Here is a 26,229-nt window from a genome sequence, read left to right as displayed (position 1 = left end):
AATGATGGGGTTCCCAATATCAACGGACTGACAAACCACCATACCTCAATATAGCTACAGAAAATTCTCTTAAGATATCACTTTTCTTTGGATACATGTATGTATGATGTAAACATTATTTTATATCGAATGATATGCAAGGCTGACTCCTATGTGGCAGGTTCATAGCTAGTTGATGCCAACATACTTTCAGATGATTAAGAGCCTAACAAACAGACAACAATAGGAATTTTCCTAAAATATATCTCTGCAACCTAGAGTCAATTCTTTTTTGGGGTCAAGGCAGGGAGTGGGGGAGGTAGTAGGGATTGAACTTAGTGCTCTATCACTGAATACATCCCCAGTCCTGTTCCCCCTTTAAACTCTATTTTGATACAAGATCTTGCTAAATTGCCCAGGATGGCCTTGAACCTGTGGTGCCCCTGCTTCAGCCTCTGGAGTATCTGGGATTACAGATGTGCACCACCTCACTTGGTTAAGGTGGTTCTTTTATACTACAAATGTCATATTTGTAAGTACTATTAAATTTCTCATCTTTGAAAACCCCTTTCTCATGAGAAATACCTTATAAATAAAAATCTTCTTAACTCTTTAGTTTGAAGACTATTTTTAAAAATATTTTAGTTGTAGATGGACATAATATCTTTATTTATTTATCTTTATGTGGTGCTAAGGATTGAACCCAGTTCCTCACACATGAAAGGCAAGTGCTCTACCACTGAGCTACAACCCCAACCCCTGAAATCTATTTGTGGTTAGTTAATAACCTAAACATAGGGTTTAAGGAGTCCATTAGGATTTATTTTATCAATTTAAGAACATATAAATATAAATTTACTTTAAAAGAAGAATCAACCATCTATAACACTATCCGTTTGTTCTAAATCAAACCTTCTGAATCTATCTACACAATTATTGTACTTTACTATAGAGAAGACAAGGAGTTTTACCTGATCTGTGTTGCTTTAACAATAGCAGACTCATACAATTCCTTTTTAGTGGGTTGCACCTTGTACTTGAATAATAAGGGATCAAATGCATCTTTTTTCTTCCTAAAAAGATAAAAGACAAAATAAGTTACTGGTGATAAACCTTCCCTGCCATTCTCTTAGCCAAAATAGTACAAAGCACAACTTAATGTTGGTATTTTAATTACTTGTTTGATAAATTTTCCCTTAAGTGACAAAAGTAACTAGAGTTGAACAAACACTCATTTTGGGTCAGATCACTTAAAAAAAAATTCTTATAACCCAAGAGCAAAAGCGGATACAATGTAGTTTACCTTAAGAATTGGTGAAGAGGGGCTGGGTTGTGGCTCAATGGTAGAACACACACCTAGCATGTGTGAGGCGTTGGGTTTGATCCTTAGCACCACATAAAAATAAATAAATAAAAATGAAGGTATTTTGTCCAACTACAACTAAAAAATATATATTTTTTATTTTATTTTTTTATATTTATTTATTTATTAGTTTTTGGTGGACACAACATCTTTGTTTGTATGTGGTGCTGAGGATCGAACCTGAGCCGCACACATGCCAGGCGAGCGCGCTACCGCTTGAGCCACATCCCCAGCCCCTAAAAAATATATTAAAAAAAAAAAAAAAAAAAGAACTGGTGAAGTGGCTGCATGTTTAATTCCTACCTCCACCAACTTCTTTTCTTTGAGAGTATATTCATCCACTTATTCAATTGTTTTATTTATATGTATATAAAATATATATAAATACATATATATGTATATATAAATATATATAAATAACTTAAAATATATGTAATAGTTATATAGATAGTTTTAAATATATGTAATAGTTATATATATAATTATATATAGTTTTATATATATATATATATATATATATATATATATATATAAATTTAGTTCTACCAAAATGGAAATTGTTTTTGTTGCTATCCTATGGATGACAATAAAGAAAAAAGTAATAAATTTTACTATCAGCAGAACAAAAATGACCCAAAAAACCCAAGCTATACTTTCTTTTTTAAACATAACTTGTTATTTACTTACTTATTTATTTTATGTGGTGCTGAGAATCAAACCCAGTGCCTCACACATGTTAGGCAAACATTCTACCACTGAGCTTCAACCCCAGCCCCAAAACTATACTTTCAACATAAAGATTTCTTTTAAGATCATTACCAAGCTGGGCACAGTGGCATGCACCTACAATCCCAGTGACTTGTGAGGCTGAGGCAGGAGGATGGAAAGTTTGAGGCTAACCTCAGCAACTTAGTGAAGTTCTGTCTCAAAATAAAAAGGGCTGGGGATGTAGCTCAGTGGTAGAGTGTCCCTAGGTTCAATCCCCAGTACCAAACAAAAACAATCAATCACACAATGACAGCAACAACGAATGATTATCAAGTTATGTTCACTAAAAATGTTCTTCAATGACGATCCATTGAATGATTAGGTTTTCAGCACAGATGGTTACTTAGGGCAATACATATATTTTAATTTAAAATACTAACCTTACTTTTCACAAATTAAATTTTCATGAATGGAGCTTCCAATTCCAAAAGAATGAAGTCCACTTTAATAATATATGTATTATAATAGAAATTTACATATATCAAGCAAAACAATTTCTTTTTATAACCAAGAATGATTCTAAATGTAACATACTTGCTAAAATATAAAAAGTTAGTTAATTTTTATTAACTCTCTAAGGTGTTTTCAGATTAAAATAACACAGTGACTATTTTATGATATCAGTGTTTTCAGGAGAAATAGGATTGGGCATAGGACTAATAACTTGAAAATCTTGACAACTTCTAGCTTTAATGCATTTATGTCCAGTTCTGTTCTTTTTTATTGTTATTCTGTTTAGATATACATGACAGTAGGTGTATTTTGAAACATTATACATATCTACTACTTTAAAAACGATACTCAAATTCCATTATCTTACTAACAGTCAAGTTATCATGAGAGCCAGATTACATTACATGAAAGAAATTTAGTGAATATACTATTTTCAGATTAGACACATATTGCTCAAGAGGATCCTACACCATATATAAGATACATGTAAGTAATATTTCAGAGAGGAGCACCAGGAGACAAAATTCTAAACTTCTTAATTTGTGAGGACGGGTGCTGGGTATTGGACGTAGGGCCTCACATGACATGCTCTACCACTGAGCTACATTCCCCAATTCTTCACCTCAATTTTATTTATTTATTTATTTGCAGTTCTGGGGATAGAACCCAGGACCTTGGGTTTGGCAAGCATTCTACCACCGAGCTATATAACTAGCACCTCAATTTTATATGATGTAAAATATCATCTCTAAAAGACACGTCCAACTTTATCTAGTACTATAAATTATATCCAAGAACTCAACTCTAAAAATAAATTTTGCTTACATGATGCCACCTAAAAAACCACTTCCAAAGAGTTATGTTTTGGCTAGGGATATAATCCAGTGGTAGAGCACTTACCAGCACACACAAGGCCCTGTATTTCATTTCTAGCACCCCCAAAGCGAAAAAAAAAAAAAAAGAAAAAAGAAAAATAATTGCCTGCATGAAATAAATGAATAATTCTATACTTAAGGTGTTATTAATTATATAATCTACACAAAGTATCCCTGTAGTACAATTAGTCTTATTTCATTCTAAAGTAGATTTACATAAGAATATGTACATTTCTGCCCTATTTAGTTCTACCAACAGCTAAGGAAGAAAATTACCTCATATTTTTACTGAAGAACACAATTCTGGCTAAAAACCAGATTTTGGGGGGGGGGTGAACACAATATCTTTATTTTATTTTTATGTGGTGCTGAGGATCGAACCCAGTGCCTCATGCATGCCAGGCCAGCACTCTACCACTGAGCCACAACCCCAGCTCCATGTGTTAGGTTCTTTAAGAACCACAAGGTGCTAAAATGTCCCAAGAGCTGTTAAGAATACATGACGTATGCTTTGTGATAAGCTGCAATAGCCTCTTTCACAAGCTTAGTTTAAGTTTGGGCTAAGGATATAGCTCAATGGTAGAGAATATGTTCAGCTTACAAGAGACTCTGGGTTCAATTCCCAACACCAACAAGTAAATAAGACTATATTTAAGCTGATCCTCAAAATTACTAATTGACCTGCTCCCCAAAACTTTGAACACTGCCCACCAACAAAAATTGGTTACTGCTTTTATACTTTTTATTTCAATAATATATGGCTATCAATGCCCAGACTAATAAGTAAGCTAATGATATGTTCTGGAAGAATGAAATTGTATAGAAGAGCGCCAAATTTTTAATTCCCTGATTTTACAAACATGGCATTTGGTATTTGCAAAAAAAAAAAAAAAATCAATGTTCCCCCCAAATGCATCATAATCTTTTTATAAAACTCTGATCAAATTGTGCACAATCAGAGAAATGAAAAGTTGCGCTGCTATTGGGTACAATGAATCAAAATGCATTCTGCTGTCAAACATACCTAATTAGAATAAATAATTTTAAAAACTCTGGTCAAAATATATTGAAAAAATACTATGATTCAACAACAAAAAGACAACTAATCCAATTTTAAAATGAGCGTGTAGTATGTACAAGATCTTGATTCTAGCCCCTGTATTGGAAAAGAAATAACAAAAAATTGGATAAAGCATTAGAATAGACATTTCTTCAAAGAAGGTATACAAATACCTAATAAACACATTATTAGTCATTAGGGAAATCCAAATAAAACCACAGAATATCACTTTACATACATACAGATGGCTATAATTAAAAATAACAGGGCTGGGGATGTAGCTCAGTGGTAGAATGCCTGCCTAGCATGTGTGAGACCCTGGGTTCAATCCCCAGCTCCACAAAAAGCAACAACCAGAAAACAACAATGATAACAAAATTGGAAACTGCTATATTGCCAGGGAGAATGTAAAATGACATAGCTACTGGGAAAAACATTTTGGCATTTCCTCAAAAAGTGTCGAATTACCACCTAACACAACAATTCTACTCAAAGGAATGTACTCAAATGCATTTAAAAACAGACTCGATTACTTGTACAACAGTATTTATTACAGTATTATTCATAATAGTCAAAGATGAAAACAACCCAAGTAACCATCAACAAATGAGTGGATAAACAAAATATAGTATAGACACACAATAAAATATTCAGCACTAATGAAGAAATTAAGTTCTGATTCACGCTACAACACAGATGAACCCTGAAAACATGCTAAGTGAAATGAGCCAGACAAAAGAACAAATACTACATAATTCTACATACATTAAATAACAGAAAGACAAAAAAGTTGATTAGCAATTACTAAGCTGGAAAGAAGAATAAATGGGATGTTAAAGCCTAATAGATACAGAATTTCTATTTGCAATGATAAAAGAGTCTTTGAAATAGATTGTGATGGTAGCTGTGTAACACTATAAAGGTAATTAATGTTACCAAATTGTACATTTAAAAATGGCAATATATTATGTACATGTATTTTTTTAAGTTAATATACTTTATTTTTCATAGTTTTAGGTTCACATAAAAACTGAGCAGAAAATATAGCATTCCCATATATTCCCTGTCTCTGCACATCCACAACCTCCCCTGCCATCAACATCCTGAATCAAAGAACACTGTTGCAAAAAGTGAGCTTACACTGACACATTATCATCACCCAAAGTCCATACTTTATATTAGGGTTCATTCTTGGTGTTGTAGACCAATGTATAAAAACATGTATCCACCACTGTAGTAACATATAGAATAGCTGCAATGCCCTAGAACTCTTTTGTGCTCCACCAATTCATCCTCCTTCCCTGAAACTCCTGGCAACAGCACTTATCCTTTTACTGTCTCAATAATTTTGCCTTAACCAGAATGTCATATAGTTAGAGTCATACAGTCTATAACAGATTGGCTTCTTTTACTTAAAATGCAATTATATTTCCTCCATGTCTTTTCATGGTTTGCTAGTTCATTTCTTTTTAGTGCGAGATGACATTCCAATGTTTATATGTACCATTGTTTATTTATCCACTCACCTACTAAGTGACATTTTAGTTGCTTCCATGTTTTGGAATTACAAATAAAGCTATAAAGTTTATTTACAAATAAAGTTATAAATATCCACACACAGGTTTTTGTATGGATGTAAGTTTTCAACATATCTGGGTAAATATTAAGGAGTGTAATTGCTGGATCATACAAGAGTATGTTTACTCTTTTTTTTTTTTTAAAGAAACTGCTCACTGGGGCTGGGGCTGTGGCTCAAGCGGTAGCGTGCTTGCCTGGCATGCGTGCGGCCCGGGTTCGGTCCTCAGCACCACATACAAACAAAGATGTTGTGTTCGCCGAAAACTAAAAAATAAATTTTAATTAAAAAAAAAAAAAAAAGAAAAAAGAAACTGCTCACTGGGCTGGGGATGTGGCTCAAGCGGTAGCGCGCTCGCCTGCCATGCATGTGGCCAGGGTTCGATCCTCAGCACCACATACAAACAAAGATGTTGTGTCCGCCGAAAACTAAAAAAAATAAATATTAAAAAATTCTCTCTCTCTCTCTCTCTAAAAAAAAAATTACAAAAAAAAAAAAAAAAAAAACAAAAACAAAAAACAAAACTGCTCACTGTCTTCCAAAGTGGCTTTACTATTTTGCATTTCTACCAGCCACTAACTGGAGCTCCTATTGCTCCACATTCTCACTAGCATTTGGTTTTGTCAGTGTTCTGGATTTTTGCCATTCTAATAGGTGTGTTGTAGTATCTTACTGTTATTTTAATTTCCAATTCCCTAATGACAATTAATATTGAACATCTTTTCACATGCTTACTTGCTATCTATAGAACTTATTTGGTGAAGTATTTGTTCAGGTCTTTTGCCCGTATTTTAATTAAGTTGTTCATTTTCTGAGTTTTAAGAATCCATTGTAGGGCTGGGGATGTGGCTCAAGCGGTAGCGCACTCGACTGGCATGCGTGCGGCCCGGGTTCGATCCTCAGCACCACATACAAAGAAAGATGTTGTGTCCGCCGAAAACTAAAAAATAAATATTAAAATTCTCTCTCTCTCTCTCTCTTTAAAAAAAAAAAAAAAAAAAAGAATCCACTGTAAAGTTTGGGTCACCCCCCACCACCAGGACTGGGGATTAAACCCAGGGGCACTCTACCAAGAAATACAACCAAGCAATTTTTCATTTTTATTGTGAGACAGGGTCTTGCTGAGTTGCTGAGGCTGGCCTCCAACTTTCGATCTCTGTCTGAGTCTTTGGAGTGGCTGGGATTACAGAAATGTGCCATCATGACTGGCTGGATAACTGTTTTAACAGATGGTCTTTGGCAAGTTCTTTGTCCAACTCTGTGGCTTGTTCTCTCATTCTTTTAATGACTTTTGCAGATCAAAGTTTAACTTAAATGAAGTCTAGCTGATCAATTATTTCTTTCATGGGTCATGCCTTTTGTGTTGTATCTAGAGAGTCATCACCACAACCAAGGTCACTTAGGTTTTCTCCTATATGTTATCTCCTAGGGGTTTTATAGTCTTGTGTTTTACATTTAGGTCTATAATCCATTTGATTTAATTTTTGTGAACAGTATAGGCTCTTTACCTAGATTTAATCTTTTGTAAGAGGATGTCCAGTTTCTCCAGCACCATTTATTGAAAAGACTATCTCTACTACATTATACTGCCTTTGCTCCTTTGTCAAAGATCAGTTAACTATATTATTTACATGAGTCTATTTCTGGGCTCTCTATTCTTTATCATTGTCTATTCTTTCAGTAATACCATGATTAACCTTTCTAAGTCTCAGGTTCTTCCTTGTTAAATAACAATATTCTTCCAAGTCTAACAAAAATGCATACAAAAAGCACTTAGCACAGTGCCTGGTTATAATCAATTGTGAGATGCTAGTTATAGCTACCTACAATAGTTCACACCAGACAAAACCAAAACTTGAACTACAAGATTCTAAGAGTGAATTTGGCAGGCACTGTTATTTAAAAAGCAAAGTAGTGAAATGTGGCCTCAAGTTTTTTATTTGAATATTATGGCACTAACCAATAAAAATAGGGAAGAAAAGACATAGACAGGAGAAAGCATTAAAGTTTGAGATGCTTGAAAGGGAACAGAATGGAGGAATTAAGATTTAGAATAGCTGAAATAGAGGACAGAAGAAACTGTTAAACTAAAATACATAAAATGACTGACTTAAGATTTTAAATTACAACATATCAGGGCTGGAGGTATAGCTCAGTGGCAGAGCACTTGCCTAGCATGATAAATCTAGTAGGTGTGATCCCCAGCACAGACCCTCCTCCCCGCAAATTACATCATATCTACATGTTTGTGTGATTTTTGCCAACAGTACTCAGCTGACACAGACCATTATTTGACTCAGTTATAGGTGGTTACAGAAGTTCTCGATTCTTTACCATATTCTCCATAAATTAAGTCTTAATAATTATAGAATGAATTCTTCCAAGTAAACAAAAAGGGAAATATATAAATACCATTTAATGAGATTTACTAAAATTGCTCTTAAGCAGTTTATTAGCATTAACTAGATAGGTTAATTTTGAAAAAGGTTAATTTACCTTTTTCAAAATTAACCTAACATCTTTTGTTCAAACAGACTGTTTAGATGGGTAGTATACCATAGTATGATTAAAAAGGAAAGTAAGGGATAAAGGAACAACTGTTTCAATGGAATGTCATTATTCAGTCTGATAAATAATTTAAAAATCACTTACCCATTTTGGAAAGAACCGCTTTGTGTTTCTGAATCATCACTGTCACTGATGATAATAGTTTCTCCATCTGTACTGCTAACATGTCCATTAGCATAACCATTATGATATGGAGGGAGGACTTCCAAAATCCTACACTGTAACCTGAAACAAAATGAATGCAAATCACTTGATACTTTACAACCAAACATTTCACAACAATCTGTTTTGAACAAATGAAGTTTTTATTTACTTATTTATCCACAGATAGATCATTGCACTGTAACAAGATTAACTGCCTACATCATAACAAGGTTTGAGGGAGGCACATTCCTTATATCAGCTTAAAAATCCAATAATCATGCTTCTTATCAACAAAAGGATCAGTTTTATAGAAAGAATATAGCTGACTAAATAAACAATTTATTTAAGAAGAAAATCTGTAATATCCAATTTAAGTAAAGATTAGATACAATTCAAACAATACAAAACTATGGTTCAATTTATGAAAATCTTTAGCAATTATATTCTTTATATTTCCTTCCTTCTGCTAGATCTGAATTTTAGTTTGTTTTAGTTTCTTTTTTCTTTGGTGGGGAAGGGAAACCAGGGGTTGAACCTAGGGGCACTTAACAACTGAGCTACATCCCGATCCCTTTTTAAAAATTTTTATTTGAGACAGGGTCTCCCTAAGTTGCTTAGGACCTCACTAAGTTTCTGGGGCTGACTTTGAACTTGTGATCTCCTTACTTAGCTTCCTGAGTTAGTGGGATTATAGATATGTGTCTCTATGCCCAGCTTTAATTTATCAAGTTAGGCTATTGATTTTTACAGTTAGATGGATACAATACCTTTATTTTATTTATTTATTTTTATGTGGTGCTAAAGATTGAACCAAGTACCTCACACATGCCAGGTGAGAGCTCTACCACTGAGCCACAACTCTAGTCCCAAGATCTTTCTTATTTTTTAATACACCCATTTATAACCATAAAATCTCCCTTTCTTCTTTTGCTGTGTCTGGTTAAGTTTGGGTATACTGTTATTTTTATAATTCCTTTGTGATTTATTTTTAATCCAATGGTTATTTACGAGTGTGTTATTTGGGGCTGGGATTGTAGTTCAGTGGTATACAGCACTTGCCTAGTATGTGTGAGGCACTGGTTTCAATTCTCAGGACAAAATAAAGACTATCAACAACTGAAAAAAAATTAAAAAGAAAAGAGTGGGTTATTTAAATTTCCACAAATTTGTGAATTTTCCAGTTCTCTTGTTGTGGTCAGGGAAAATACTTTGTATGATAATGTGACCATTAATCTTAGGCATCAACTTCACTGGATCAGAGGAAACCTGGATAGCTGGTAAAACATTATTTTGGGGTGAGTCTATGGACTAAATGAAGATGATCAGTCCTTAATTAGCAACCACTGATTCTAAATTTCAGGATTTTACCCCCGGACTGAGAGTTGACCATCCATTCCCTGGTCCTAAGGCCTTTTCAGACTTGGACTGAGCCATGCTACTGGCCTCTCTGGTTCTCCAGCCATGAAGATGGCCTGTTGTGGGATTTATTGGTTTCCATAACTGCATAAGCCAATTCTAATAAATTTCCTTCACATGTCTCTCCTCTCCCATATATTTACTATTGCTTCTCTCTTTCTTTCTCTCTCAAGAATCTTGATTAATGAAAGTATCTATCTTTTAGAATCCAATGAGGGCCGGGTGCGGTGGCACACTCCTATAATCCCAGCAGCTAAGGAGGCTGAGATAATTTAGCAAAGCTCTAAACAAACTTACTGAGATGGTGTCTCATACCAAAAAAAAAAAAAAAAAAAAAACCCAAAAAGGTTGGGAACGTAGAGTAATGGTAAAGTGCCCTGGATTAAATCCCAGTATCAAAGGGGTAGGAAGGAATCCAACGAGACCAAATTGGTGGCCCAGTATATTGTCTCCCCTAGAGAAGGTCCCATGTGCACTTAAGAAGAATGTACATTATTGTTGGTTTCAGTGTTCTGATTTATATCTATTAGGTCTAGTTGGTTTATTATATTGCTCAAGTCCTCTATTTCCTTATCTTCTGATTATTCTATCCACTATTGAGAGTTGGGTATTTTAAGTTTTCAACTATTATTGTCTGTCTCTCTTAGAAATTATTATTATTATTTTGGATACTGGGGATTGAACCCAGTGGCACTCAATCCTGAGCCACATCCCCAGCCCTATTTTGTATTTTATTTAGACACAAGGTCTCACTGAGTTGCTTAGCACCTTGCTATTGTTGAGGCTGTCTTTGAACTTGCCATCCTCCTGCCTCAGCCCCCCCAAGCTGCTGGGATTACAGGTGTTTGCCCTTGTGCCCGGCTAGAAATTTTATATACATACTTTTTTTGTGTGTGTGTGTGGGGGGGGGTGTGCTGGGGATTGAACCCAGGGATTTGTGCATGCAAGGCTAGAAATTATATTCCTTTAAAAAAATTTTTTAGTTTTTAATTGTAGTTGGACACAATACCTTCATTTATCTATTTCTATGTGGTGCTGAGGATCAAACCCAGGGCCTTGCACATACTAGGTGAGCACTTCACCTGAGCCACAACCCCTGCCCCTAAAAATTATATTCTTAATTAAAGTTAACTGTTTAGAAAATAAAATGTTGGCACAATCTCTCATTATACAGATTGGCCTTATCATTTTTCAAAGCATCTAATTATATATATATAATTAATATATATATATAATTTATATATATATAAATAATTAGTTATAGATGGACACAATATCTCCTTCCTTCCCTCCTTTCTTCTTTCCTTCTTTCTCTTCCTCTCTCCCTCCCTCCTTCCTTCCTTCATTTATGTGGTGCTGAGGATGGAACCCAGGGCCTCACGCGTGCGAGGCAAGCGCTCTACCACTGAGCTACAGCCCCAGCGCAGTATTTAACATTTTAATTTCAAAATTTTCCTGACCATTTCCTTATTATACTTACCAAAAATCTTGAAATGTTTTTTAAAATATATTTTAGTTGTAGTTGGACACAATACCTTTATTTTATTTATTTATTTTTTTATTTTTACGTGCTAGGCAAGTACTCTACCACTGAGCCACAACCCCAGCCCCTTGAAATGTTTTTTGATTTCTGGAAGGTTTCCTGTTCACTAACTCTATGGTCCCTATTCTGGTTTCTTCTTCTTCTTTTTTTTTTTTGTTGTTGTTGTTGCTTTTGGTGCTGGGGATTTCTGGGGATTTGACCCAGGGCCTCATATATTCTAAGAACAAGTTCTACCACTGAACTGTACTGCAAAACCTATCCTGGCTTCTTTTACTCTGTACATTCCATCTAGATTTTATGGACTGCAACTTCAGACTCATTCACTACATCTAAAATATTCCTGAATCCCATTTCTACTGTGCCAATTTTCAGTGCAAGAAAAAAAGGCACCTGCTTTCTCCACACTCCCTCTTATTCCAACTTCTTTATTTCCTGCCTCGAAACCACAAGTCCATTGTGAATTCAAGGTTAGGATTCTATTATTATAGTATCATTTTTGTTGGTTCTCAAAGAGATTTCTGAAACTTTCTTCTTTCTCAAATCCCTGTCCTGCCCCCAGATCTTTAATGTTAAAAAAACAGAGAAAAGATCTTGACTTAGGATCTTTGACTTTTCTTCTTTTCAATACCAAAATGTCCATATTTATCATAACTCTCCATATTACTATGTCAAAGGGCTCTTCTTCATCCTATACCACCCTTCTTGTTTCATCTCCGTGTATGTTTATCCTTACTCTGCTAGCCACATAGTATTCAATACCTTGGAAAACTTATATTCATTCTCCAGCTTTCTAGAGATTCCAATTCTCTAATACTAATTGGAACCTGACATTGCTGAAGCCAAAGATGACTGCAAGAACAAAGAGGAGAATCTGAATAAATATCCCCTTGTGTAGAAATACACTGATTGTCAAAACAGCAAGGAGAAAGCCAAGCAAAGAAAACCTACATCTGTACCTGTTCTGTATATATTTTGCTTCTATTAAAGACCATTTCCTTGGCTAAAAAAAATAAATTTATAGCTTCTTCCTATCAATATATAATATGTTCTTTAGTGCTGTGTCTCCTTTCCCAGAGCTTCCTCACATGTCTTCACAAGTCTTAAAAATACTTTTGGCCAGTTGTGGTGGGGCATACCTGTAAGCCCAGTGACTCTGAAGGCTGAGACAGGAGGATTACAAGCTTGAGGCCAGCCTCAGCAACTTAGTGAGACCCTGAGTGGTACAGTGCCTGAGTTCAATGCCCAGTACCACCAAAACCAAAACAACAACAACAACAACAACAACAACAAAACTTTTCATATACTAAATATCTTCCTCTTCTTCCATTTACTGGCAGGTGGTTTGAATATGTAGTTTATATGGTCCCTCCACTTCCCTACCCTCTGAAAACCCTCACAATTTTGGTCATCTTACAAAAGAACCAGTCCCATCAAAGAGCATTATAATTATACATAGGGTTCATTTTGACAAAAACATATACACAAGGAATTTGACTTCAGTCCCCCCAATATCCTCTTTCCTCTCTCTTCCTATTCTCATCCTCCCTCCCTCCCTCTCTCTCTCCCTCCCCTCCCCCCCTCTCCCAATCCTCCTTTTGCTCCTTTATTATTTTTTGATTGGTAAAGTCCCTGATCTTTTGGTCAACAAAGCTAACAGTCTTGTCTCAGTTCTATCTTCCGTAAACCATTGTTATTCCTTTTTTTTCTAAAAATGTCCTAAACCTTCCCTACATATCTACCTCCATACCTTTTCCCTCTTTGCCAGGTTCTTTTTCTTTTTTAAGTACTGGGAATTGAACCCAGGGGCGCGTAACCACTGAGCCACATCCCCAGCTCTTTTAAAAATATTTTATTTTGAGGCAGTATCTCACTAAGTTGCTAAGGTTAGCCTTGAACTTGTGAGGTTAGCTTCAGGCTCCTGAATCACTGGGATTACAGGCATGTACCACCACACCCAGCTTTTGACTGGTTCTTATTTCTTACTACCAAAAGTGTATTGCATATTTCTCAATAGTTACATACTTTCCCTGGGTATTTTCATCTCAGCTCTATATAACTGACTCCCTCCTAACTTCTAATAATTTAGTCATTTAAAAAAAAATCTATTTCATCTCTAAGAGTCACAATTATAAGTTTGTTTTGAAGAAGCATGGCAATTTCTCATACGGTTAAACAAAATTACCATATGACCTAGCAGTTCCACACTTAAGTATACATCTAATACATATAAAACATATATCCACACAAACATTTGTATATGAATGTAGCAGCATTATTCCTAATAACCAAAAAGTAGAAATACAAATGTTCTTCAATTGATAAATAATTAAAATGTGGTATATATCCATACAATGGAATATTACTTAGCCAAAAATAAAAAAGGAATGAAATAATAATACATACTACAGAATGGATGAACCTTGAAATCTGTTTTTTTAATTTTATTTTTTTTAAACTATACGATTTATTTTTATTTTTTTTAGTCATACATGACGGCAGAATGTATTTTGACATATAATACATACATGGAATGTACATACATCAATCATATTGTCTATTCCATTCTGTTGCTGAACCTTGAAATCTTATGTTAAATGAAAAGGGCCAAACACAAAAGACCATATATTGTAGGATTTCATTTACATGAACAGATACATCCAGAGAGAAAGTAGATGAGTGGATGCCAGGAACTTGGGGAAGAGAACTTAAAGGGCAATATATAGTATGTGCTCATAGGCACAGATTTCTTTTGCAGATGGTGAAAATGTTCTTAAAATGAGACAAAAGCAAGACATAGTTAGAAGTAAAATTTTTAAAAAGAGAGAGCCCTCTGGAATTACATCTATGACACTTCTATAATTAGCAATCTTAGAGGAGGTTTTATTAACTAAGAATATCCTAATCACATAAATACCTAATGTGCTCAATACCATAAAAAATAGTCCAAGATTAGAGACTTTGCTCACTATATCATTCATTTGGTCATCTCATACTACAAATAAGTTTTAATATATCATGGGCATCCACAAGACTGCCTGTCCATTTGCTAACTCTGTTCTTCTAGGAACTTTGTTTTACCATACCCTACCTCTTCCACATGGCTATTAGTAGTGCTGGGCAGAATTAAAAGGGTGGACAGAATTAGGTGATAGAGTGCAAGAAGCTTTTTGTTGAGTTAATACATCTTTTCCAAGATTTTAAAACTTAGAATCTAGAAAGTGAAAATCAGTCCCTCTCATGGAATCTATAAGATAAAATTCTGATACTAGTGACAGCCATGTTTCCTGCCATAAGAGGGCCACGGTACAGCAGAAGATAAAGCCTATAAGAAGGAAGAAAGGGGAGATGCAAAGGGTTCTCTTATTCCTGTTTTTCATTAGTCTTAGCTGCATTTTGCCCATTTCAGACTTAGCTGTTTAATCTTTTCATCAATTCAAAAAACTGATAATTCCCTTCTTTTTCTAAGATGAATTTTTGTTACTGCCAAAATAAACAGAATCATAAAATTCCAGAAAAACAAACAATATTATTTAGAGCTAATTAATTTTGGGAAGCTAGTAGATTTTTATTAGATAATAGTGCCACAAAAGAACAATTATATGATTTCACTTATGTGAAGTATCTAGAATAGGCAAACTCATAAGGGGGTTGGGGGAAGGGGAGAATGAGGAGTTATTGCTTAATGGGTACAGAGTTTCTGTTTGGGATGATGAAATACTGGCGATGGTTACACAACACTGAATGTCACTGAACAGCACACTTAATAATGATTAAATTGATGTGAAGGACGTGACTCTACTTTGTGTACAACCAGAGATATGAAGAATTGTGCTCTATTTGTATAATGTGAATTGTAATGCATTCTGTTGTCATATATAATAAATTAAAATTTAAAGAATTTTTTTAAAAAAATGATTTAATTGGTAAAATTTTTGTTTACTACAATAAGAAAGAAACTTTTAGTTGCTGTTGTTCTAACAATAAAGTTTGAGAAAACCACTTACCAAACCTACATTTGTAGCAAATGGAAATGTTTTCTAAAAAACTATAGGCTAGGGCCGGGGTTATGGCTCAGTGGTAGAGCGCTTGCCTAGTATGCATATGAGGCACTGGGTTGGGTCCATGGCACCACATTAAAAAAAAAAAAAAAAATAGATTAAAGATATTGTGTCCATTTACAACTGAAAAGAAAAAAAAAAAACCTGTAGTCTGACTTTCACCACTGGCTAGTAGAAATAAACCAGCATTTCTAAAGAGGAAAAACTATAGGAAGTCAGATCAAAACCTGTAAGGTAATTATATATTCTATCTTTTTAAAAGTCTGTAATTTATTGACATAAATTAAGCCATAAATCTGTAACAGTGACAATTAGACATAGAAGCAGCCTTTTAAAGAATGTTCTGGAATGGTATATACATCTTTCCACTAAAAAGATGTTTTCAATACTCATTGTCTAATTTACATCTCAACATAAAAACTCTGTGGCTGGGGTTGTGGCTTAGCAGTAGAGCACTCACCAACCACATGCAAGGCATTGGGTTCAATCCTCAGCACCACATAGAAATAAATAAATAAAATAAAGGTACTGTGCTCAACTACAACTAAAATAAATAAATAAATAAATAAATAAATCTCTTTTTAAAACAAAAGCAATGGGCTGGGGATGTGGCTCAAGCGGTAGCGCGCTCGCCTGGCATGCGTGCGGCCCGGGTTCGATCCTCAGCACCACATACAAACAAAGATGTTGTGCCCGCCGAAAACTAAAAAATAAAGATTTAAAAAATTCTCTCTCTCTTTCTCTCTCTCTGTCTCTCACTCTCTCTTTAAAAAAAAAAAAAAAAAAAAACAAATCATAACACATTCTAGAACTGAGACACATGCAGAATTTTTACAAGGCATTTGGGATAGAAGTTAAGGAGAAAGACCAGAAGAAGCCTGGGAAGATCTACTTGAGATAAGCGACTTCCCACCACATTTGGATCTTTAAAAATGGATAGCTAGAGCTGGGGATATGGCTCAAGCGGTAGCTCGCTCGCCTGGCATGCGTGCGGCCCGGGTTTGATCCTCGGCGCCACATACAAACAAAGATGTTGTGTCCGCCGAAAACTAAAAAATAAATATTTAAAAAAAAATGGATAGCTAAACCTATGGCACTCCTACCCGCTCTGTGCTGCCTCATTAACCTTTTATTTTCTTGCAATATAGAAATAACATTAATTAAAAAACACTGCACTGGGCTGGGGTTGTAGCTCAGTGGTAGAACACTTGCCTAGCACCTGTGAGGCACTGGGTTTGATCCTCAGCACTACATAAAAAAAAATAAATAAAACAAATATACTGTGACATCTACAACTTAAAATACATTTAGATAAACACTGCACACTTAGATAATTAAACTTTAAATGCAGAAACAAAGTAAATTTGAAGTTGAGCTAAAAAAAAAAAAGTTTTGTAATACCTATTTTAAGTGGAAGAAACCAGACCACTCAACGAAGTCTCCTATCTCACACAAAAAGACTATAAATTATGTTGATTACTTGTCATTGGGAAGAAGAGGTCAAGAAAAGACTGCTTCGTTTATAATTCTTCACTTTTTAGATTAATTAATCAGGGTATCCCAAAGAATATTTCACTTTGAATTGTTCTAAGGTTCTTTATAGACTTATTAATACTACTATAATTAAATCCATGAGGAATTTATTTCTCCAATAGACATTTGACCCATTATGAGTCTGAATATTGTAACAAGAATCATCAGATTCTTTATGAAGACAAAAACACATTATTAAAAGATACACAGTACAAATAAAAATATTCATCAAGAAAATTCTAAATGCAAAGTAAATGGAATTAAACCCCACATATTTCTAATTAGTTCTCAGCATCTGGATATTATTAGCATTCTGTTTAAACTCCTTGGGCTTCAAAATTATCTTTAAAAATCCATATTGATTAGTATGGATGAAACATCAACCAATTAATTAAAACTTACCAAAAATTCTAAAATCCCAACTAGTATATTCAAATTAATTAATCAAGTGTTTGTAAGCTCAGTTTTATGTCGGCCTAACAGTCTGATGTAAACATGCAAGATATGATAACCTTGCTGTATGGATACAGGATCCATGAATAAATATTAAAGATAACAAAACATTAAGTATGAAAAGCTACCATATTTTTAGTAGTAAGTATCTAAAACACTTATTCATAATAATTCATAATAGCCAAAAGGTGGAAGCAATCCAAGTGTTCATTAATGGATGAATAGATAAATGTGGTGCCTATGTATAATGAAATATTCAGCTATAAATAAGAAGAAAATACTGTCTGTATAGATTAAACTAGACATGATTACAGCCATCTTAGATTTTAACCACCACAATTACCCCAGAGTAATCTTACCTAGTTTTTCCTGCATAGTTTCCTAGCAAATTATAAATAGACAAAACCATTAGTGTGGTAGGTGGAGCTTTACAACCAGACCTCAGCTCCAAGATTGTGCCTAACTCTTTGATATTAAGATAAACCAAGTGTACTACAGCTAGGATATAGTCAGTTTTGTTTAACTCAAATTGCAGAGATCTAATTGGTCTTGCTGTCACCCACGGGCCACACTTCCATCAATAAATGAACCAATAAATTGCATTCTGTGCAATCCTGGATCTAATTTCCTCTTTCTTTGGTCTCATGACACTTTGAGGATAGTTCTCACATACAAGGATTGGGTTGTTCTGGGAACACTGTTATATGTGACAATGTGAATAAGCCTCGACAACATTAGGTAAGATGAAATAAGCCTGTCATTGACAGACCAATGTTGCATGACTTCACTTAAATGAGATAGCTAAAGTATTCAAATTCAATGAAGCAGAGAGTAGAACAGGGAGTTGCTATTCAACAAGTACAAAGATGAACTAGTAATAGAGATCTGCTATATCACATTTTGCCTATGGTTTTACAATACAATAGTATACTTAATTTTTTTAAGGGGGTAGATTTCTTATTAAGTGATCCCACCAAAAATTTAAAACTATTTTTAAGTGGAATAATTGTAAATTCTGCTTTTAAACTATGTATGTGGGCATGTTTTAAGTGTATTAAATGAATAAGACAACATCATAATTATATGTACAAAAATGTTAATGATCAATGTCTCTAGAAAGGATTATATAATTCTGGAAGGTGAACTTCCACTCTTCCAGAAAGTTCTGTTTATTTCATTCTTAATAAAAAATAAATAAATGTGTAAAAAGAAGTATCTAAAACAAAAGAGTATTTCTAAACAATCAAACAGGTCTTAATATGAAGAGCTGATAGGAAGAGATTTCTTGACTTTCCTCTATCTTATACTATCCTAAAGAAAGAAAACAAGGACCTCAATATGGTTGTAATAAACAAAAGAAAAAGTCTGAGTTCTTGCTGACTCTGGTCTTGTCGTGTTAGCCCTATACTACAGACTTCTGGACTTACTTTATATAGAGAGAAATTCTATTATGCTTATATAATTAAAAGTTTTTGAAATGAAGTACATTCTGCTCTCATATATAACTAATTAGAATAAATAAAATTTTAAAAAATTAAAAGTTTTTCTGTTATATGTATCCAATTCAAATCCCAGGTGATAGGAAAAAGTAATCTCCAATTAGGTATGGTAGGTCTTTTATAAACACTAATTGCTGGGCTGGGGATGTGGCTCAAGCAGTAGCACACTCGCCTGGCATGCATGCGGCCCGGGTTCGATCCTCAGCACCACATACAAACAGAGATGTTGTGTCTGCCAAAAACTAAAAAATAAATATTAAAAAATTCTCTCTCTTTTAAAAAAAAACACTAATTGCTTTACACAGATTTTGTCTATGTTAAATTCATTTTAAAAGTTAGAGAACTGTTGCTCGCTTCCGCAGCATAAATACTAAAATTGGAATGATACAGAGTAGCATGACCCTTAAGCAAGGATGACATGCAAATTCGTGAAGCATTCCATATTTTTTCTGCAGACATATGTTCAAAGTGCTGGACCCTCATGACAATAGCCATCCACATCATCAACTGAGCATTAAAGGAGGACTTTGGATTTAAGCCTCAACTCTGAGTATGTTCTGGAAGGTGAAGTGTTCATTGTTGGGTCTGGGTTGAATGAGTTGGAAAGCTATCCTCTGCAGTACATTCTAGAATAGTTGAGTATTTGAGGATTTTTTTTAAATACTTTTAAATTTTAAAAAAAAATTTGTAGTTGTAGATGGACAGAATGCCTTTATTTTATTTGTTCGCTTTTTTTTTTATATGTGGTGCTGAGGATCGAACCCAGTGCCTCATATATGCTAGGCAAGTGCTTTGCCGCTGAGCTACGGCCCCAGCCCTAAATACTTTTAATTGTAGATGGACACGATATTTTATTTCTTAATGTGATGCTGAGAATTGAACCCAGTGCCTCATGTGCTAGGCAAATGCTCTACCACTGAGCCACAACCTCCCCACCACACCCTGAGTATTTGCTTCTTGTAAAGCACAGTTAAGATATTAAAAAAAGTCCACCTACATGAAAAAATTCACCCAAGGGTGAATCTATAAACATAATTTTAAAATACTTTGAAGAAAATGCCTTGGTTGATCATGATATTCTTGAAAATATAGAAAGTTGGGATAAGATTTTAGCCCTTGTTCCTAATTCCTTGTTCCATGAAGATCTTCAAAAAAGACTTCCAAAAGTCTCACAGTTCACTTCAGCAACGGAAGCATTTGAAGAGAGTAGCCAGTACAAACCAGAATATCAAAAATGAAAATGTGAACCCTGGCTGGAGTGGGAGATTTTGCTCCAGTACTATTTCCCACAGCTGGATATCAAAGTTAGTAAAAGAATCAATCACTTACTGAAGAGCTCTTTTAGTGTTCATCCTAAAACAGGTCACATTTCTGTGTGTATCAATTTAAGAAAGTGGATCAGTTGATCCACTTACTATTCCAACTATAAGCTCCATCTGCCATGAATTGGATGTCATTTTCATTAATGAAAAAGAGGAGACTGAAGTTGAATCTGATATCAAACACAGAACCAAAGATCATAAGAAGGCCAGTCTAGCATCTTATGTGAAATATCTGAACAGTTTCTTGAAACCCTGGAAAAATCCCAAAAAGGAGAACTTCTCAAGAAGAGTGATATACAAAAAGATTTCTGAAGATAACAACTCCCCTCAAATAAATGTGGATATCATCTACCTTTAAGCAAGGATCAAATACTTCAAGAGTCTTGTAATAAATATGACAGAGGGCTGGAGTTGTGGCTCAGTGGTAGGGTGTTCACCTAGCATGTGCGAGACCCTGGATTTGATCTTCAGCACCACATAAAAATAAATTTTAAAAAAGTTATTGTGTCCAACTACAACCAAAAAATAAATAAATATTTAAAAATAAAAAACAAATAAATATGGCAGAACCAAAATAAATAAATAAATAAAAGCTGAGTAAGATTTTCAAATGTGAAAGTTATCACTGGCAATACAAATTTCAAGTCTCACATCTGTTCCAGAAAACTGAAAATCTGAAGAATAAATTGTAAGTTTAACGATTTACAATTTTAAAAAGGCAATCCCTAACATTGGAAAACAAAACCAAACCAAACCAAGAGGCTATAGGAACAAGAGAGAAGTGGGTATCACTATAAAAGATCAAAAGAGTCTTATAGTAATAGAAATGTTCTGTTTCATGATTATCTCAACATCAATGTCAATATCCTTGTTGTGACACTGTACTATAAATCTGTAAGATAATATTGTAAAAAATTATTTTACAACAGCATGTGAACCTATAATTATCTGAAAATGGAAAAATTTGTTTAAAATGCTAACAATAAACATGAAGAAAATATTAACTCCAACCAAGAGTATTCATTCCACATAGGAGAAATAAATCAATAACAGATGAAAGTAGCCAGGCATGGAGGCATATGCCTGTAATCCCAGAGGCTTGGGAGGCTGAAGTTTGGGAGGCTGAGGCAGGAGGATAGAGTTCAAAGCCAACATCAGCAATTTAGCAAGACCCTAAGCAACTCAGTGAGACCCTGTCTCTAAATAAAATCCAAAAAGGACTGGGGACATGACTCAGTGGTTAAGCACCCCTGGGTGCAATCCCCAAGAGAGAGAAGTAATGGATACTATGTATATATGTATATTACTAGCATGGGAGACCTTGGGTTCAATCCACAGGACTGGGGAGAAAAAAGTCTACTGGTGTTGTTATATCTTAAAACAACATATAGGAAACCCTCAAGAACAATGACTATGATATAAGAGAATTAGAGAGTGCCTAGAAATAATTCACCAGAGTAGGCATATTCACTTACTCTAAGTATGGGAGGAACCTAAACATTTACTGAGTGCTTTACATGCCAGGTACTACACCAGGCTTTTAATGAATATTAACCACTATGGCAGGTTGCTCTAACTGTTGAATTGAATCATACTTCTCTAATCCCTTCCCACATTTACCCTGGATTTACTCATGTGACTTGCTTTAGCATATGGAACACTAAAGAACATGGACCAGGGAACATTTCTACCACCCTAGGAACAAGTTTGGGCTAGCCTCCTGAAAAATGAGAGGTCACATTAAAGTAGACTCTAGCCACCCTTGTCTAAGGCCCCAGATTTGTGAGTAAGTTATCCTAGACTGTAAGACCTAAACAGTCTCAGCTCAACTAGGTCAGCACAAAGCATAAAAGCATTATAGCAACCATAGAATTATGAGAATACTGATTCAGGCACTAATTTTGGAGTGTAGTTTGTTGGGCAGCAAAGGCTAACTATTACAATCACTGTTTTAAGGCTCTTTTCACCATACCACACCACCTTTGTATGCCATACTCTTGAGATTCTGGGTAAAAAAGGGATCTCAGGCGTTTTATCCTACAACAACTCTTGTTCAAGATTTTCCTCTGTACCAGGAGTATGTACAACTTTTTTTTTTTTTGAAGGTGCTAAGGATTGAATACGGGGCCTTATGCATGCAAGGTAAGCACTCTACCGACTGAGCTATAGCCCCAGTCCATCAACCTGTTTTTGTATGACCTTCTAGCTAAGAATGTTTATATATTTTTTTTCTTTATTTTTTTTTTTGCGGAGGAGTGGGTAGTGGGAATTGAACTCAGGGGCACTCAACCACTAAGCCACATCTCCAGCCTTATTTTGTATTTTATTTAGAGACAGGGTCTCACCGAGAAGCTTAGCTTCTCGTTTTCTGCTAAGGCTGGCTTTGAACTCTTGATCCTGATGCTTTAGCCACTAGGATTACAGGTGTATGCCATCACGCCTGGCTTGTTTATATATTTTTAAATGGTTCAAAATAAAAAAAGAATATTTCATGGGCTAGGGTTGCAGCTCAGAGGTAAAGTGCTTGCCTCACCCATGTGAGGCACTGGGTGAAATCCTCAGCACCACATAAAAATAAAGGCATTGCGTTGTGTCCATCTACGCCTAAAAAAAAAAAAAGTTTTTGAATGTTGGGGTTGGGGGTAGTTAGTTTCTGTGGCAATTTCTTTATTGATCCTTTGTGCTAATGCCAAGTGCAGTCAGCTGAATGTACACCAGGACTAATTTTCACTAATAGAGGGATCCTGAGGTAAGAAAGATGATAAAAATGAGGAATATAAATTGAGGTTCACATCTTTTCCAGTATGAAAGAAAACCCAATGTTTATTTGCTTTATTTTATGTCTCAGAATTTAGTATTAAAAGGTTGGTGAAATAGAAGATATGTATTTCTAAAGTTCTTAGTTCAAAATGGCTGGAGAATATATCATCTAACAAAAGATGGGAGACTGAAAAGCTACTTCAGACCTGAAATCCCTGATCGAATTAAAAGAGAATCTTATATCTACATGGTTATTACACATTTTCAGGTCTAAGAAATTAGAGGATTGACTGAGTAAGATCTCTCTCACATCTTTTTCTACCTCCTGTCATTGTCTATTCCACTTGACCAATAAAAGACTACAGGGTTTTTCTCCCCACATATTTTTTTATTGGTGCATTGTAATTGTACTTAATGGTAGGATTCAGTGCTATGTATTTATACATGCACAAGATTATTTTTTAATGAACAACTTTCTGTTTAGATACTTAAACTAAAATTTTGCCTGCTCAGAATAATTTGTTAGTTTCTCATGCTTTTTTGGAGGCTTATCGTTTTTTACACTTAAGTAAAATTCATTTGAACTGTGGTTCTCAATTACAGTTTTTATTTCTTAGATAAATTCAGAGGCCATCCCAAGATAGAAGTTAAGGGAAAATTAAGAGAAAGAACATCAGGGCTGAGGCTGTAGCTCTGTGGTAGAAAGCTTGCCTAGCACATGTGAGAGATACTGGGTATTGTGTCCATCTACAACTAAAAATAGTTAGAGAGAGAGAGAGATAAATAAATAACATCAGCTAATATAATTCTCAATAAAAAGAAAGAATGGTAAAAGTACAAAAAAAAAAAAAAAAAAAAAGGGCTAGGGCAGTGGCCCAGTGATAGAGCCTAGCAAATGTGAAGCACTGGGTTCAATCCTCAGTACCACATAATAAACAAAATAAAGATGTTGTGTCCATCTACAACTAAAACGGTATATATTTAAAAACTACTTATTCAGCACTAGGTGAAAATTTTTATTTAAATTAAAAATATGTCATGAATAATTCTGAGCATACTTCTTTAAAAAAAATTAAGATCCTGATAGTGAATATTGTAGATTTTGTGGTTTATATGGTTTTGTCACAACTATTCACTCTGTTTTTCTAGTACAAAGGTAGCCATAGATGATGTACACATGAACAAACATGGCTGTATTCCACTAAAACTTTATTAATGAACACTTAAATTTGAGTTTCCATGTTTTTACATAGCATGAAATATTCTTTTTTAAAAAAATATTTTTAGTTATCAATGGACACAATATCTTTTTTTTAATCATTATTTTTTAGTTATAGTTGGTCACATTTTGTTTATTTATTTTATATGGTACTGAGGATTGAACCCAGGGCCTCGCACGTGCTAGGCAAGCACTCTACTGCTGAGCCACAACCCCAGCCCCCACAACCCCCTTTCAAATATCTCCCACTAAGGTGGGAGCTGGGGTTGAGGCTCAGCGGCAGAGCACTCACCAGGTACGTTCGAGGCCCTAGGTTCGATCCTCAACACCAAATAAAAATAAATAAAGATAGTGTGTCCAACTAAAAAATAAATATTAAAAAAAGGAGAGGGGCTGGGGATGTGGCTCAAGCGATAGCGCGCTCGCCTGGCATGCGTGCGGCCCGGGTTCGATCCTCAGCACCACATACCAACAAAGATGTTGTGTCCGCCGAGAACTAAAAAAATTAAAAAAAAAAAAAAAAGGAGAGAGAGACACTAAGAGAGAAGGATCATTTGAGCATACTGAGTTCAAGACCAGCCTGGGCAACATTGTAAGAACTCCATCCTTCCCTCAAAAAAGCTGTTTATTATTTTCAAGAGAACTAACCTGGGGCAGAACAAAAAGAGTAATTTAAAATATCTTCACAGAAAGGCAATTTTCCAAGTAAGGTTTTTAGGAACCAATAAAACCATTTCAAGCAAAACCAATTAGAAATGGTACACATCTCTATTCTAATATGAGAAAAGATCTCTACCATTACAAAATGAAAAGGCTGCTTGTCATTTTTTTTCAAAGTTCATATAAGAATTGAACTTGAAGTTATATATTCAATTTTGACAGTGATTATTTCTGAAAGGGGCATTTGGGAAATGAAATCTACACTTTTCATTTTCTCTCATATACATAAAGCTCTTAATAGGAAAAAAAAAAAAGCAGATTTTAAAAGGTTACACAAATACACACATACTTGGAAACAGATCTTGGTAAACTGTCCAGACTGGCCTTGAACTCAAAATCCTCCTGCCTCAGCCACCTAAGTAGGTGGGATTATAGGCACACACCAGTGTGTTCAATAGATTTATATTAAAAAAATTATAACTCTTGATAAGTGGAACATATAACATTTCTGAATATTATGAGTCACCTATCTTGATGATTAAAAAGAAGGCAGTGTTCTAGAAAGCATCTAGAACACTGCCTAGCACACAGGAAAAGCTCAGTAAATATGTTGACATAATTTCGGTTCTGCAATGTATTCTTTTTTATTAATTTTTTCTTTTAGTTGTAATGGGACACAATACCTCTATTTATTTTTATGTGGTGCTGAGGATCGAACCTAGCACCTTGCACATGCTAGGCGAGCACTTTACCACTGAGCCACAATCCCAGCCCTCTGCAATGTATTCTTTTTTTAATTAATTTTTAGTTGTTGATAGACCTTTATTTATTTTTTTTTATTTATATGTGGTGCTGAGAATTGAATCCAGTGCCTCACACATGCTAGGCAAGTGCACTACCTCTGAACCATAGCCCCAGTCCCCCTTTGCAATGTATTCTAATACTACCAAGTTATACATTGATTCAGGCCAGTATATTTA

General features: G+C 34.8%; 1 protein-coding gene across 3 annotated transcripts in view; it reads right to left on the bottom strand.

Annotated features, from left to right (window-relative positions):
• BAZ1A (bromodomain adjacent to zinc finger domain 1A) overlaps nt 1-26,229 on the bottom strand; it is a 114,659-nt gene that overhangs the window by 64,528 nt on the left and 23,902 nt on the right. For all 3 annotated transcript variants that reach the window (XM_081290582.1, XM_081290581.1, XM_081290580.1), the window contains 2 exons: nt 8,727-8,867; nt 951-1,052 (listed from right to left, as the gene is read on the bottom strand). In XM_081290582.1, the coding sequence (XP_081146708.1) occupies nt 951-1,052; nt 8,727-8,867 (243 nt within the window). The remainder of the gene's footprint in view (nt 1-950; nt 1,053-8,726; nt 8,868-26,229) is intronic.

Source organism: Spermophilus citellus, assembly GCF_964194105.1.
Source record: "Spermophilus citellus genome assembly, chromosome: 4".
Taxonomy (NCBI): domain Eukaryota; kingdom Metazoa; phylum Chordata; class Mammalia; order Rodentia; family Sciuridae; genus Spermophilus; species Spermophilus citellus.
The sequence above is the reverse complement of the archived record's forward strand: the minus strand, read 5'-3'. Positions and strand labels throughout refer to the sequence as shown.